The sequence below is a fragment of the Protopterus annectens genome, chromosome 6.part0 (assembly GCF_019279795.1).
Source record: "Protopterus annectens isolate FY-2018-M chromosome 6.part0, PAN1.0, whole genome shotgun sequence".
Classification (NCBI taxonomy): domain Eukaryota; kingdom Metazoa; phylum Chordata; order Ceratodontiformes; family Protopteridae; genus Protopterus; species Protopterus annectens.
In genome coordinates, this window is record NC_056737.1 from 417,464,607 (window position 1) to 417,480,606 (window position 16,000).

The 16,000-nt window shown below is 42.7% G+C and overlaps 1 protein-coding gene across 1 annotated transcript in view; it reads right to left on the minus strand.

The window, feature by feature from the left end:
* Nucleotides 1-16,000, minus strand: part of EMC7 (ER membrane protein complex subunit 7) — a 313,873-nt gene that overhangs the window by 170,288 nt on the left and 127,585 nt on the right. The window contains exon 3 of the mRNA XM_044074160.1: nt 9,599-9,737. Coding sequence (XP_043930095.1) covers nt 9,599-9,737 — 139 coding nt within the window. The remainder of the gene's footprint in view (nt 1-9,598; nt 9,738-16,000) is intronic.

Here is a 16,000-nt window from a genome sequence, read left to right on the forward strand (position 1 = left end):
GCAGCCAATGCCATTTCCTCAGTTTTTCTTGCCTTAACTGTCAGGAGCCCCAAAAGAAGGCTAACCTAGGAATGGTAGCCCCCTGGACACGTCATACAAAAAATAAAAATTTATAGTCTGTGCCCTAGGAAAAAAGGGGGAATGGTGGGTGAGAAACTAGGACTGCATCAGTGAATACACTCGGAACATCTACATTTATGGTAAGTGTACACAACTGTACTATGTTCTTCGTGTTTCACTGTTGCAGTCCTCACATATGGGTTGATTCCCAAAGCCCAGTAAGAAGACAAAGGGCAGAGGAAGTATCACAGATTAAGGGTTGGTAAGGAGGCCCTGCAAAACTGCAGAGGCAAAGCCAGCCCTGGATTTAGAAAACAAAGATAGACTGTAATGCTTTGTGAAAGTATGGGCAAAAGACCAAGTAGCTCCTTCTAGAATGTCCTTAGTAGGTACACCTCTCAGAAAGGCTGCAGAGGTAGAGGCTGCTCTAGTAGAATGGGTCCTAATACCCTGAGGGGGAACCTTCCTATGCTGCAGGTAACAAAAGTGAATACAATGAGCAATCCATTTGGCGATGGTTTGTTTTGAAACAGCTTTACCCTGAGCCTCAGGAGCAAAACTAACCAATAACTGTTCAGATTTTTGAAAGGATTTAGTCCTAAGTAAAATCTCAGCTGTCTATGCACATAAAGAAAATGCAGAATCCTTTCCCCTTTATTTTGGGGATTGTTGAAAAATGTAGGTAGGTGAATAGACTGGTTAAGGGTTAAACTGGAAATCACCTTAGGCATAAAGGAGGCATTGGTTCTCAGAGAAACCCAATCTGAGTGAAAAATAATGAATGGTTCTACTGCCATTAAGGCTTGCAGCTCAGATACCCTTCTAGTTGAAGTAATAGCTAAAAGGAAAGCAGTCTTCCAGGATAGAAACTTCAAATCTGCAGAGGCAGCCAGTTCACAGGAAGGCAGAGTAAGTTTTTCCATAACAAAATTAAGATCCCAAGCAGGAGTAGGAGCTCTTCTGGGAGGTCTAAGATTACTAGCTCCCCTCAGGAACTGCTTCATCAAGGGGTGAGAAAAATTGGTTGCTCAAAAGAACAATGAGCCGAAATTGCTGAAGCATGAATTTTGATGGAAGAAAAGGAAAGTCCACCATTAAGCAATTCTGCTAGGTAGTCAAGAATGACCGAAAGAGAAGGGCGAAAAGAGTCTTCTCCTTTAGCTAGCATACAAGAGCAAAATCTCTTCCATTTATCTGCACAGGATTTTCTTGTGCTAGGCCTCCTGGCCTCATGAAGAACTTCAACCACCTGTTTGGAAAGATTTAAAGTACTAGCCAGGCAGTTAAATGCAGAGTTTGAAGATGAGGATGAAGGAACCTTCCCCCTACCTGAACCAACAAATCTGGTACCAGGGGAAGATGCCAAGGTTGAGGCTGGGAAAGGCTACGAAGTAGGGGATACCAATGCTGCCTGGGCCAATCTGGAGCTATCAGAATAGCCTTTGTTTTTTCTTCCCTTATCTTTAGCAGCACTCTGGGAAGAAGAGGCAGTGGAGGGAATGCATAAACACAGATGTGTCCACGGGAAGGACAATGCATCCACCCTCCAAGCTTTGTTGTGAAACTCCCTGGTGCAGAAGGCTGGAAGGAGATGATTGGTGTGAGAGGAGAAAAGATTGACTTGTGGGGTGCCCCAATGGTGAATGATGTGACAGAAAATGTCCCTGTTCAGTTGCCACTCATGAGGATCCATAACATGTCTGCTCAAATGATCTGCCAAGGAGTTTAGCCTCCCTGGAAGATACTGGGTTATTAGATGTAAGCCCATGGATGCTGCTATGGACCATAGTCTCAGGCTTTGTCTGCACAAGGGGTAAGAGTGAGTTCCCCCTTGCTTGTTGATGTACCACATGACTGTGGTATTGTCTGTCCTGATTAGCAGAGTCCCCAGGGTAGATTAGGTCCTTGAAAGCCAGCAAGGCCTGCTGCACTGCCATCAATTCTTTTAAGTTTATGTGCAGATGAATCTGCTGGGTGCTCCAAGTCCCCTGTATGCCTCTGCCTTCCAAATGAGCCCCCCATGCAACACCTGAGGAGTCTGTGGTGTGAGTCTGGCAGGCGGTGGGCCGGAAAGGCAGACCCTTGTTCTGAGAACAGGATGTCACCCACCAGAGGAACTCCATTTGCAAACACCAAAGATTCTTGAGGTACCATTGAAGTTTTCTCATATGCAGCCTTGCATAGGGAATCATCAAAATACCTGAAGCCATGAACCCCAGTGCTTGCTGGAATTGCCTTGCAGAGAGCTGGGTCATGCTTGCCAAGTTCATGAAGTAAGCAGAAAGATCTTCTTGCTTCTGTTGAGGGAGGAATACCATCTGGGTGGCTGTATTCAGACTCGCTCCCAGGAAAACCATCTTCCTTGAAGGAGCCAACTTTGACTTCTTTTCACTGAGAGTGTAACCCAAAGAGGTGAGAATGTTCTTAACGAAATCCAAATCCTTTTCTAGTTGTTCTGGGGAGTTTGCTTGAATGAGACAGTCATCCAGGTAAGGATAAATTTGAATGTTTCTCTGCCTGCAAAAAGCAATGGCTGGAGCCAGGCACTTCGTAAAAACTCTAGGAGCAGTAGATAAGCCAAAGGGCAATGCAGAGAATTGAAAGTGTTGTTCCCCAGCCCTGAAGCAAAGGAACTGCCTGCAACTTTCCCTTATTGGGATGTGCAGATAAGCCTCCTTGAGATCCAAAGTTACCAGCCATGAATCCTTGCCCAGCAATGGTAGTAATTGTTGAAGGGTGAGCATCTTGAATTTGGGAATCACCGGAAAAGTGTTTAGAATGGACAGATCCAGAAGAGGTGCCAGGTGCCCCCTTTCTTGGGTACCAGAAAAAGCTTTGAATAAAAACCTAGGCCTGCCTGATTTGCAGGAACTGACTCTATAGCCCCCATAGTCAGTAGAGAAGAAATTTTGAGTTCCTACCTCTGTCCTGAGAGTTCTGGGTATGTCTGGGTATCCTTGTAAAACAGGGAAGGTGTGAAAGTAAAACTTGTAACCTTGGTTTACTATACTGAGAACCCATTTGTCGTCTGTGATGGTAGACCATACCTCTGCGAACCTGGCTAACCTTCCCCCCAGAGGAAACCCAGGTCTGCAGAGGTAGGCACAAGAAGGCCAGAGTCATTGACAATGTTTGCTTTGGGAAGCTAGCGTAGAACTCCCTGATTTAGCAGGAGAAGAATGCCATTGTTTAGCCCTTTGACGGGCAGAAGCCTGGCCTCTGGAAGATCTGAAACCCCTAGGCCTAGAGCAACCCTGCTTGCCAGGATCAGGGAAAGACCAATTTTTGGAAGGATAATGCCTACTAAACCGAGGAGGCTGAACCTGAAGGAAATCTTTTACAGCTTGCATAGATTTTGCCTTATCCTCCAACTTCTTTAGTACCTCCTCAGCCTTATTATCAAAAAGATTGTCCTTGTGCAAAGGAACATCCAGCAATTTAGATTTAACTGGTTCAGAGAGAGGCTGCTCCCTGAGCCAAGCATGCCTTCTAATTACGGAACCAGTGGCTGCTGCTCTGCAGGAAGCCTCCAAAGTGTCAAAACCACAATGAAGTGAATGCTTAGTAACTAAAGTGGCAGAATTCAGTAAGTCTTGTAAATCTTTGTTCTACGTCATGGAAGGGATATCTCCAAGTTTAGCCTTAATAACCTCCAAAGTATGCTGTTGATACATAAGCATGTGAAAAAGACAATTCACAGATCTAATGGCAAGAGCTGCAGAGGTATAAACTTTTTTACCCCACCTGTCCAAGGCTCTAGATTCCTTATCAGAAGGCACAGGATTTTCAGCTATAGTAGCCTTAACACCCTTGGGGCCTTGAGAAATTATTTATGGATCAGCAGAATGGTTTTTAAAAAGGAATTGATGAGATTCAGGAACCCTGTAATACCTATCTGGTTTTCTGGGGGCAGGAAGGACAGAATTAGGAGTTAAAGAGTTTTCCATGAAAACATCAACAACTTCCAAAACTGGTGGTATAGTCAGAGGCTTATGCTGTGGCAAATCTAAAAATTTCCTGATTCTTTTCTTAGACTGCGGAAAATCCTGACATTCCCATTTAAAATGCTCTCTAAGAGTATTCAAAGTATCCCCAAAAGAAAAATCTTCTGGAGGGGTGGCAGAAGGGATAGAGCCCTCAGCATCAGAATACTCAAAGCCAGAAAAAAAGTTGAGAATTTCCTTCTTCACCAGCAGATATACTGAAAATCTCAGAATCTGAGAGACAAAACATCAGGAGATAATTCCCTAGCCCTCTTTGAAGGGGGGGCCCTAATCAGGGAAAGATCACCAGCCATCTTTATCAACTAGGACTGAGGTACAGGAGGGGAGGCAGACGCCTCCTTGTGAGTAGGTTTGCGGCTGTAAGGTTTACTAGCAATCCGGAAGGACTCGGGAGGCCTAGCAACTGCAGAAGTATGAATTAAGGTATTCGGTCTGGTTCTGGTCTCATGTCAAAAAGAAGAAGCATCAGAAACCAGTGCCTGCATAGTGGCTCCGGACCCATCTGAGGCAGCGACAGGCAGAGGGGTCTGAAGATGAAATAGCAGCCTGCGGCATGCAGGACTCCGTAAAGGTCTCAGCAGAGGCTTGCGGCTGAAAATCTGCAGACTGCAGGGGCTGCAAAAGTGCCTCACTGACTACTGCTGTGCTGACTACCAATTTCACCGGTGCGTTGTCAATAGATTTAACCCTAGGCCTATCGTGGTCCTTGTCTTTGCGCTTCCTAGGTATATCCGAAGTCGGGAGACCAGAAGACGCCATACCAACAAACTTATAGACCCCGAAATGCTTATACAAAATCTTAGCTCTACGACGTATGGTACGCGGGTTAAAGGAAGCACAGAGATCACAGTTAGGGACATCGTGCTCAAGGCCCAAACAAGTTATACAATAGGAATGGAAATCACGGCGCGGAATCTGTTTTCCACAGGCAAGACAGTTATTAACTTTATCTGACATTCGTTAAAGCAAGAAAAGAGGATCCCCAACGGGGTACTTATCTGACGGAGTCTTCAACTTGGTAGTCGGAAAGCGAAATGAAGGTAAACGGTCGACCGGCACTAATGCGAATTGCATCTGCTTCTGGCTCCACGGCAAGAAAGACTGAGGAAATGGCATTGGCTGCCTCCCTTTATACCCGACATACTGATATCAGTTTTAGAACCGGCGGCAGCCGACGTCATATACCAAGGACTCTGGTATTTGGGCCGACTGAGGGCTACCGGGAGCCGGATAACCCATATGTGAGGACTGCAACAGTGAAACACGAAGATCATCATCCCCGATTTTGTCTTAAGTTTTACTCTTCCAATTGTATGTTTGACTTCTGGTAAACTGCTATGGAGTTTTATACTTCTTAGTGTTTAAACAATGTGTGTTGATGGGCTGACAATTGTAGCTGAAAGAAGTTAAGAGAATGTACTGTCTCTCTTTCTGTTGCTTACTCACTCTCACTCTCTCTCCTAAACATATGTACATACAAGTTATTTTCTTTATTTTTTGTGGTTGCTAAACAGCAAAGATACATTTAGTTAGCGCAAAAAACAGAGGCTGTTTACTCTGACAGAGCTTCATGGCAACTTAACATGCTGCCATGAAGCAGTGGATTACTTTTTATTTATTTATTTTTTTGTGGACTCTATCTGTACATTAAAACACCCTGCTGGAGAATGTTAATTCTTCAATAAAATGACAATGGTGGGGTTTGAGCATTGACACAACGGTTAAAGTGCTCACCTTATAGACAAGAAGGTACAGAGTTTGATTCTCACCTTTAGGAAGCGTGGCTAAGCTTAAAAAGGTACCCTGTGGTCATTAGCCTAGTAATTATGTCTGAACACATGTACGTTTCACCCATTCTCTAAACACACTTCAAAAATTCATCAACAAACTTTGTTGATTTGGACACCTAACAGCCTCACAATTATCTAACCTAACCTCCTCATCTTCCTTTGTTTCTGGTAGCTAAAGCCAACTGACTTAATTCTTTGGGTATCTGATACACCTTAACTTTAATGGAGGTATGTTTATCACTGTTATCACGCACAGTCATTCAGAAGTAATCAGCTTTTTTGAGGATACCATTCGACTACTAGCAATGATGCTGTATGGTAGCAAAAATGTATACTGTAAAGAAATGTGCTAATATGATATTTTAATATTCAACTGGTGCTGCACTTTCCTTTTTATTGACTGCAATGAAATAATTTTTTTCAGCCATCTAATTAGAAACATTTCTCTAGTAAAATGGATTTCACAGATCTTCTGCTTGTAAAACTGAAACATACTGACAATTATTGGGAACAGAAGTATTCCAAAGTTTTCTTTTTTTATCTAAATTACTTTAAAACTCTCTCTCTCTCACAAGCAAACACACACACAGACACAGACACACACACACAGACACACACACAGACACACACACACAGACACACAGACACACAGACACACAGACACACAGACACACAGACACACAGACACACAGACACACAGACACACAGACACACAGACACACAGACACACAGACACACAGACACACAGACACACACACACACACACACACACACACACACACACACACACACACACACACACAGTCAAATATTTTATAAATCAACACTTTTCCCTCCTGATGTGACTCTAAGGCATGTGTCCGTGACGGTGGCAACCAACGATAACTAGATGTAAAGCCAATGCTTAAGACAAGAAAACAGAAAGTGGACAATAAAAAGATGAAGAAATCAGACAAAAAAATTATCAAAGACAAAAAAGAATTATTATAATCCCCCCAAAACACTAAAATCTGATCCAAAAAAATTCTGAAATGCTAAAAACCAAATATTACATCCAGGTAACCCAACTTCACCAAACCCATGTCCTGACAAGTCACCTGAAGAAACTGCCAATACCTACTTTATTGAATCCATTTCCAAACTATTTAATACCAACCTCTCAAACAACAACACTTCCCTATACACCCCTTAACCACTAACTCAGTAAACTCCTCTCTCAAACCGGTCTCCATTGACTATCAGAACTCCACTCTCAAAGCTCAAACCATGTTCTGTATCAGCAAACAATATCCTTCTTACTTTCTCCAGATTGCTGCACACTCCCTTGTTATGCCTGTAGCTGTACTAATCAATTGCTCCATCTCAGAGTTTAAAGTTCCTTCTATAAGGAAACAGTTTTACACTCTTCCTATTCATAAAGGAGGTAACTCCACAGAAATATCTAATTTCAGACCTATTGCTGTCCTCTTCCCTCTCTCCAAAATCCTTGAGAAATGTATACACAAACAAGTTATGCATCATCTCTTACAAGAAAAACTTCTCACTCCAACACAGCATGGCTTCCGTCCCAAGCATAGTACAACCACAGCTCTACTATCATTTCTCAACACCTTAGCCCTTGCTAAAGATGATCACAAACTCGTATCCTGTCTATTTCCTTGACCTTTCTAAGGCTTGTGACACTGTCTCACACATTCTGCTACTTAGTAAACTTGTAGACCTAAACCTCTCCCCGATACAGTTGCATGGTTCCCTAGCCATCTCTCTGATAGTGCTGAGTCCCATTGTACTGACTGCAGCCTATCTACCCCCTCTCAGTAAGAACTGGTGTTCCCCAAAGTTCCATTCTTGGATCTCTACTCTAAAATCTTCACCAACTCACCCCACTCCTCTTGTCCTTAATCTAACACTGTCCAATACTCAAGATGACCCTACAGTCATAACTATTGCTAATTCCCCCTTAGAACTCCTAACAAATACTCAGACAACTTTAAACTCAGTAGAGACATGGCTCACTAATAAGCAGCTCATCCTCAACCCTAAGAAAGCAAAATTACTATTCTTTCTACCTAAATCTGCAAACCACATTAAACTTTCCTTCTCCATAAGGTCCCTAAACAATACTCCTACAGAAGTCGAAACTAGCACAAAACTCTGTGGCATTACCATTGACGACCAACTAAAATTCGAACTTCACATTAACAATTGTATAAAAAAAAAAAAAAAAACACCAAAAGCTAGGACTACTGTACAGAAACAACAAATTCCTAAGTACTGAAGCTAGGACTTCTCTTACCAGTGCCTACCTTCTACCATGCTTAACCTAGTGTCCCCAAATACTCACAAATTTGAACTCCTCCCTACTTACCAAATTAGAATCAACCTACCACAAAATAGCTAGATTTGCAGCTCAACAAACATAAATCTCACACCGTCTCTCCCTAAAATACCTGAACTGACCCGAACTACCTCACCTGTTCCTACAATCTTAACTCCATATCATACACTCCCATCCTATATCAGCCTGATTTCTGCCAGAGTCTATCTTCTCTCATCTCTCACTACTCCCATATCAGACTTCTCCGAAGCTCAACCCAAGACCTACTAAATATGCATACAAAAACCTTATATTTACTCAGCTCTCTTTTTAAACCAAAACATACAACTTATTCTACTTTTTTTTTTTTTTTTTTAACATTCTCCTTTTTGTTTATAGTACTGTTTTATCTGTCAACAATATACATGTATGCAGCTTACGTATTTTAACCACCAAAATTCTCCGTTGCTATTTTTATTGAAATGTATCTGTAGTGTTATTTTTATTGCATTGCATATCTTTGGAGCTTTTCTCCCCGGGCCTCCGCTGAAAAAGCTCAGCCGGACACTCCCGGTCAACAAATGTAAAATAAATAAATACATAAACTGCAGCTACCGTACAGGAAGAAGTCTTCCAAGTAAAGGAATACAACCCAAGAGAAAATGAACAACGTTTCCTAGCACTCTCAGAGGGACTTGTATAAAACACTAATTCTTAATCCAGAAGAACATCCACAAAGAACAGATTTGGATAGTGATAGGAATACACTCCCCAGAGAAGCAGGCTTCCCAACCCTGGCAGCTGGCTTAGAGGATTAAGGAGCTGTTATAACGAGCAGTTTCCTGAGGTCCATAAGATTTGATTCTCTCAGCTTCTATTGCCTAAATGTGTGACTCTATTGCCTAAATGTGTGACTCTGAGCAAGTCAATTAGCCAGAGACAGTTCTAACCACACTGTTAGGCTCCTGGGCCGAGTCTGAAAAAGGTCAAGTTCTACCCTAGAAAACAAACACAAATAAATAAATAAATAAATACATAATTAAAACCTGGGGGCACAGCAGAAAGATTCTCAACATGTTGACCAGTGTAGCTTTGTGTGCCTGGTGTTGCATTAGAAAACAGCAGTATATAACCAGAGATGGGGGATCAGTGTGCCTGATGGCAAGATGGGATCAGTCAAATATGTATGGGACTGTGGGGGATGTTAACAGAGAAAATTAAAATTCATAAAAAGGTAAATGGAATTGCCATTAATTTCTAGCATTGTGGACTATTCAACTGGCTTTTAAAGTCTATCATGTCATTTGTTTATCAGCTGTAAGCAATACAAGTAATCAAATCTTGTGCTCAGTACTTCAAACTACCATTAACAGACCATAATCACATTAAGTCAAAGAAGTGACTGACCTGCTCAAAGGCTAACTTACCATTGGGTTCATCAGAAAGTCCGTCCAACCCCAGGTCTCCCGCTTCAAGAAGTAAGAAGGGGGACCAGAAGACCTCATCTGCAATGGGTATGGCTGCCGGACTACTTCAGATGCTTTGATATAATTCACAATTCTGGCCCTTAAAAAAGAAATGCAAAAAAATAATGAAGCTCGTCAGCTGATTACAGAGCATCATCAATATTCACACAGAAACACATGATTCATAATCCAAATCGTCAACTGCAAACTGACAAGCACCCTGCAAATTCACAACTTCAAGACATGTTACTGAGGATCAAGAATGGACTCTGAAATTGGTTAAACTATTTTTCTGGCTCTCTAAACTATGTGGCTGCTGCAATACAGGTTATGCATAATCAGTCATTCCTTTTCGGTCAAATTGTGCATGTTTAATGCCCCTTCAAAGAGTGCTGAAATGCAGATGTCTAAATAGAAAAAGCAGACTTTACACTTTAGTTTTACAGTGTTCTCACATTCAAGTTTTTCTTGGTTTTCCATTTTTTTCTTTTCCTCTAGAGGATGTACATTCCTGGCTATATTTTATTATTTTGAATACCCGATGATCTGCTAAGCCTATGGACAATCTGTCCCTTTTAAGGGACAGCGCAGATCACTGTCCAGTTAAGTAACTTGCTCAGAGCCACATATACACACAGTAGACAAATGAAGGTGGAAGGAATCAAACCATATACCATGGGCACGGAAGCAGCACATTAACACCTCAGATCTTTAGACCTCTGCACTAAATGCCACATGCACCATGTGTATTTTCATATGGAGGCATTTATGTACATCTGTATACGCGTATCCTACATGTCAATGACCTGTATTATTTCTGTTGTCTGCCAGGACAAGCTCTCATTTCTCAACAACCTGGATTAGGACAAAGTAGTTATCAGAGAAACTGAAAAGACCTTGTGCTCTAGTAGTTCAAAAGTCAACCATCTAAACTCAACGATACACAGTAAAATCTTCCCCATGCTGTCAACAAGACAAAACTACAGATGGAGGAGTTGATAAAAATAACACTTTAAATTTCAGTTTAAAGTCAGTGAGCAATAAAGTGCAGCAAAGGCAATGACACTCATCTTAACAGTAGACAGACAGAAATGTATTTTATTGGTCATCGATAACACACTTATTCTTAAAACGTAAACTCTGTTTCTCAGTGAGATTTTACTAACAGTACAAGTAGTGCAGCTCTGACTGATGTGCCTCACATATCAGAGGCCCTCCACATTGTTCTTGTACTATAGCACTAAAAGCACAGCAAAGTTTAGTTCTTTAGAGTGACAAACTCATCTTTCTCCCAATAAAGGTGTGGCCTAATACTGCTTCATATATTAAAAGTGCAGCTGGTCACCAATAGTGTTCTAAACTTGTAAGAAGTGAAGTAGCAAAAATAAGTTGACAAATACATAAAGCAATGGAAACAATGTACAGGGAATGGAGAAAGCCATTGTAAGTGATGAACTACAACTCTCCTAGCACTGCAATTACAGTCAACTGTATTACCTGCCACTGAGGGAAAGCATTTTATTAGTTATCCAAACAAATGAGCAAAATAATATCCTCCAGAACCCTAGCAAGTGAAAAAGACTTTAAAAGCACAGCATTTAGAACAGCCGCAGCGAAACCAGTCCTGCCCCACAACAGACTGCCAAACTTCCACTATCTTATATACATGCAGAACTCCTCGTCAAGAGTGGCAGCCTCACACATCTTGTTCAAATATATCCTTAAAAACTGCTACAGAAGTAGATGTTGACTTAGTGAGCAAGCAGTCAGTATACATTACAAAGACTTGCCACAGCTAACAAAACGTTACATATTGACCATAACATTATATCTGTGTTGGCAGTTTCTCAGGCATTTCTAAAACCATGACCCACTGGGCTCAGCTTGTCTCACAAAACTCTCTCGTTCTGCTTATAATCGGAAACCAAGGACACCGTGCAGATCCTTGAGAGTGCACACAAGGTACAGCATAAAAATGTAAATAAATAAGTAGCAAAGAGAAAAGTTACCAAGCAGAACAGCACCTATCAAACCCCTAGGTAAGAGAAGTGGGTGTAGTGATGGAGGTGAAACTTCCAATGCAGCTCTATTCTTATGGCAAGTATGCAACTTTTATATCCATCGTTGGGAATTTCATCTAGCACTTCTATTACAGAAACCCAAGCTTATCTTCTTGAGTGGTTGAGTGCCATGAGAACAGTAGAGTAATGTAGATAGGAGAGGAATCCTAGCTGTGGTGAGTCTGGCATGATTGGTGAGATATGGTTTAGCCTGTTAAAGAGCACCTAGTTTAATATGGACTTTGATTGTTGAGGCAAACTTTAGGCCACTGTACAAGTAAAGTACAGTTGTGTACACTTACCATAAATGTAGATGTTAGAGTATATTCACTGTTGCAGTCATTACATTTGGGTTATCAGCCTGCAGGTAGCCCTCAGGCGGCCTGAATATCAAAAAGTCTTGAAGCTCTGCATCAGATGCTGTCCCTTCTTCCATGATGTCAGGTCGTCAGGGGTATAAAACATGCAGCCGATGCCGTTACATCAGGTTTTCTTGCCCCAGATGTTAGGTGCCCCCATAATGGGAAGCAATTGTATGTTAAGTTACACCTCCAACAAAAAGCAAATACACCAGAAAGCTGTAATACACTAAACAAGAGGAAAGGTATAGCCAAGAGAAGTCAGGGGGCTGGAGGGAGGGTAATCAGGACTGCAATAATGAATACACTCAAACATCTACATTTATGGTAAGTGTACACAACTGTACTATGTTCTTCGCGTTTCACTGTTGCAGTAATTACATTTGGGTTGATTCCCAAAGCTAAGGGAGGGAGGAGGAAGTTAGAGAGCATTAGGACCAGCTATTAAGCCCTGCAAGACAGCAGTGGCAAAACCAGCTCTGGATTTAGAAAAAACAGGCATGTGAAAATGCTTGGTGAAGGTATGTACTGAGTTTCATGTAGCAGCTTCTAGGATGTCCCTGGTAGGGACCTCTGGGAAAGGCTGTAGAGGTAGATGCAGCCCTGGTGGAATGTGAACTTATCCCCCTGTGGGGTAGGTTTTCCATGGTGCTCATAGCAGAAATGAATGCAATGGCCTATCCATTTAGAAATGGTTTGCTTTGAAATGGCCTTCCCCTCTGCCCCTGCAGCAAAGCCAACTAGCAGCTGTTCAGATTTTCTGAGGCTTAGTCCTGTCCAAATAAAATCTAAGTTGTCTGTGCACGTCTAAAGACTGCAGTATTCATTCTCCTTTGTTCTGTGGATTAGGGAAAAAAGTAGGCAGATGAATGGACTGATTAAGGGCCACACTAGACACCACCTTAGGCATGAAGGAAGGATTGGTTCTGAGGGACACCCTGTCTGCATGGAAGATGAGGAAGGGCTCCACTGCCATGAGGGCTTGTAATTCAGGCACTTTTCTTGTTGAAGTGATGGCTAAAAAAACAGCTGTTTTCCAAGAAAGGAATTTCAACTCTGCAGTTGCAGCTCGCTCAAAAGGAGGTAGAGTGCACTTTTCCAATACAAAGTTAAGGTCCCAGGCTGGAGTAAGGGCTCTCCTGGGTGATCTTAAAATTTTTGCCTCTCTGAGGAATTGCTTTATCAAGGGGTGAGAGAAGAGGGGTGGTTCAGTATTATAATGTGCTGAAATGGCAGAGGCATGAATTTTAATTGATGAGAAGGAAAGGCCCTTGTGGAGCATCTCTTAAGTATTGAAGAATATACGGTAAGCTGGGCATCGTTGTGCCCATCCCCTGAGTCTGGCTGAGGAACAGTATCTTTTCCACTTTTCAGCATAGGATTTTCTAGTACTCGGCCTCCTTGCCTCCAGAATGACATCCAGCACCTGCTTACTGAGGGATGCTATTGGAGAGCTCAAGGAATTAGCCAGGCTGCAAGGTTCAGGGTTTGCAGCTGAGGGTGCAGAATTTGGCCCTCCTGCTGGGGCAGAAGGGAAGGGGGGGTCTGAGGCAGTTGCCATGGTTCCAGCAGTGACATACTGCGCAAGAGAGGGTACACCAGTGCTGACATGGCCAGTCTGGTGCAATCAGTATTGTCCTTGGTTTGTCCATTTTGATCTTTAGCAGAACTTTCGAGAGGAGATGCAGAGGGGGAAGGCATAAACTGAGAGGCTTTCCCAGGTGAAGGACAGGATATCCTCTTTCCAAGCTTGACTGTGGGAAGTCCTTGTGCAGAATTTGTCCAATTGGTAGTTTTGGGGGGAGGCAAACAGGTCTATCTCTGGATTCCCCCATTTGTTTCTCAAAAGGTTGAAAATCTTTGGGTCCAGTTTCCATTCCTGTGGGTCCATGAGATTTCTGCTTAGGTCGTCTGCCAGTGAATTTAGCTTGCCTGGCAGGAATTGAGCTTGTAGGTGCACTTGGTAGCTCAAGGCTGTGTTCCACAGAGCCATAGCTAGTCTGCAGAAAGGGTACGAGTGGGTTCCCCCCTGCTTGTTTATGTACCATATAACAGTGGTGTTTGTCTGTCTTTACCAATAATTGTCCTGGAAGAATATGGTCCTTGAAGGCTGCCAGGGAATTCTGTACATCTAACATTTATTTTTGATTGATATGCAGGTGCATCTGAACCCGACTCTGGCTCCATTTGCCTTGAATGCACTGCCCTGCCAAATGAGCCCCCGTGCATAGTCTGATGCGTCTGCTGTTAGGGTTTGGGCGGCAGGGGTAGAGTGAATGGGAGCCCCTTGTTGTGGTAGCAAGCCTCTGCCTACCAAAGGAGCTCTGTCTTTATGCAGGGAATGACAGGAATCATTGATTCCAGGTCCTGAGAATGTTGACACCATAGGCTTTTTAGATATCATTGTAGTTTCCTCATATGCAGTCTTGCATATGGAATTAGTAGAATGCAAGAGGCCATGAAACCCAGGGCTTGCAGGATTTTCCTTACAGATAGCTGGGTCTTTGTGGCCAGTAGTTTGAAGTAGGCTGTCAAATCAACTTGTTTCTCTGGCGTGAGGTAAGCCATCTGGGAAGCTGTGTTCAAGCTTGCTCCCAGGAATACAATTTGTTGGCAGGGTACTAGATGAGATTTCTTTTCGTTTATGGTATACCCCAGTGAGGTTAGAAGTTTCTTTACAAATGCCAGATGTTTTAGTAGCATGTCCTGGCTTTCTGCCTGAATTAGACAATCGTCCAGGTATGGGTATATTTGAATATTTCTTTGCCTGCAAAATGCAATGACTGGAGCTAGGCACTTTGTGAATACCCTGGGTGCAGTAGATAAGCTAAAGGGAAGTGCAGAGAATCAATAGTGCATGGAGCCTGCTCTGAAGCGTAGGTATTTCCTGCAAGATTCCCTTATTGGGATGTGCAGGTAAGCTTCCTTTAAGTCTAAGTTTGCCAACCAGGTCTCTTTGCCTAGCATAGGAAGCAGCTGTTGAAGTGTTAGCATTTTGAATTTTGGGATTACCAAAAAGGTGTTTAGAATGGAGAGGTCCAAGATAGGACACCAGGAGCAGTCTTTTCTGGGTACCAGGAAAAGTCTTGAATAAAAACCTTGTCCCCTTTCTTCTGCTGGGACAGGTTGAAAAGCCCTGATACTTGGAAGAGAGAGAACCTGATGTTGTGCCTCTGCCCACTGATTTGGGGGTAGGTCTGGCCATCTGTTTGGGGTTGGTAAGGTGTGGAAGTGGAATCTGTATCCTTGAAAAACTATATTTAAAACCCATTTGTCCTGGTTAATGAGTTCCCAGTTTTTTGCAAGCCGGGCGATCTTTCCCCCTAAGGGAGCAGGCAGTTGAGCAAGGCTTGGAAGGTTTAAGGTCAAGACATTGGGACATTTTTCTATAGGGGGGGGTGTCTTACTACTTCCAGCTTTGGAAGTGGGAGCCCCCCACTGCTTAGGCTTGTGAGTACCTTGAGGCTGTAGCCTAGGTGGTCTGCTGTTCCTGGGTTTAGACTGAGAAGGCCTGGATGAGACAGGAAAGGACCAATTCTTAGAAGGTCAATGCCTACTAAACCTGGGAGGCTGTACTTGCAGGAAATCTTTAACAGTTTGCATAGATTTAGCTTTTTCCTCCATCTTTTTAAGGACGACTTCTGCTTTGCTACCAAACAGGCAGTCTTGGTTTAAGGGAGCATCCAGTAATTTAGCTTTAACATGATCTGGCAAATTTTGCTCCTTAAGCCAAGCATGCCTTCTAAGAACAGACCCAGTGACAGCAGCCCTGCAAGATGCTTCTAAAGAGTCAAAACCACATTGCAAAGTATGTTTACCAACTTGTTCAGCAGAATGCATTAAATCCTGTAAATCTATTTTCAGCACAGTCAGGAATCAACATCAATTTCTGTTTAGGTAGTCCCATAATATGCTGCTCATACTTTAGCATGTGAAACTGGCAG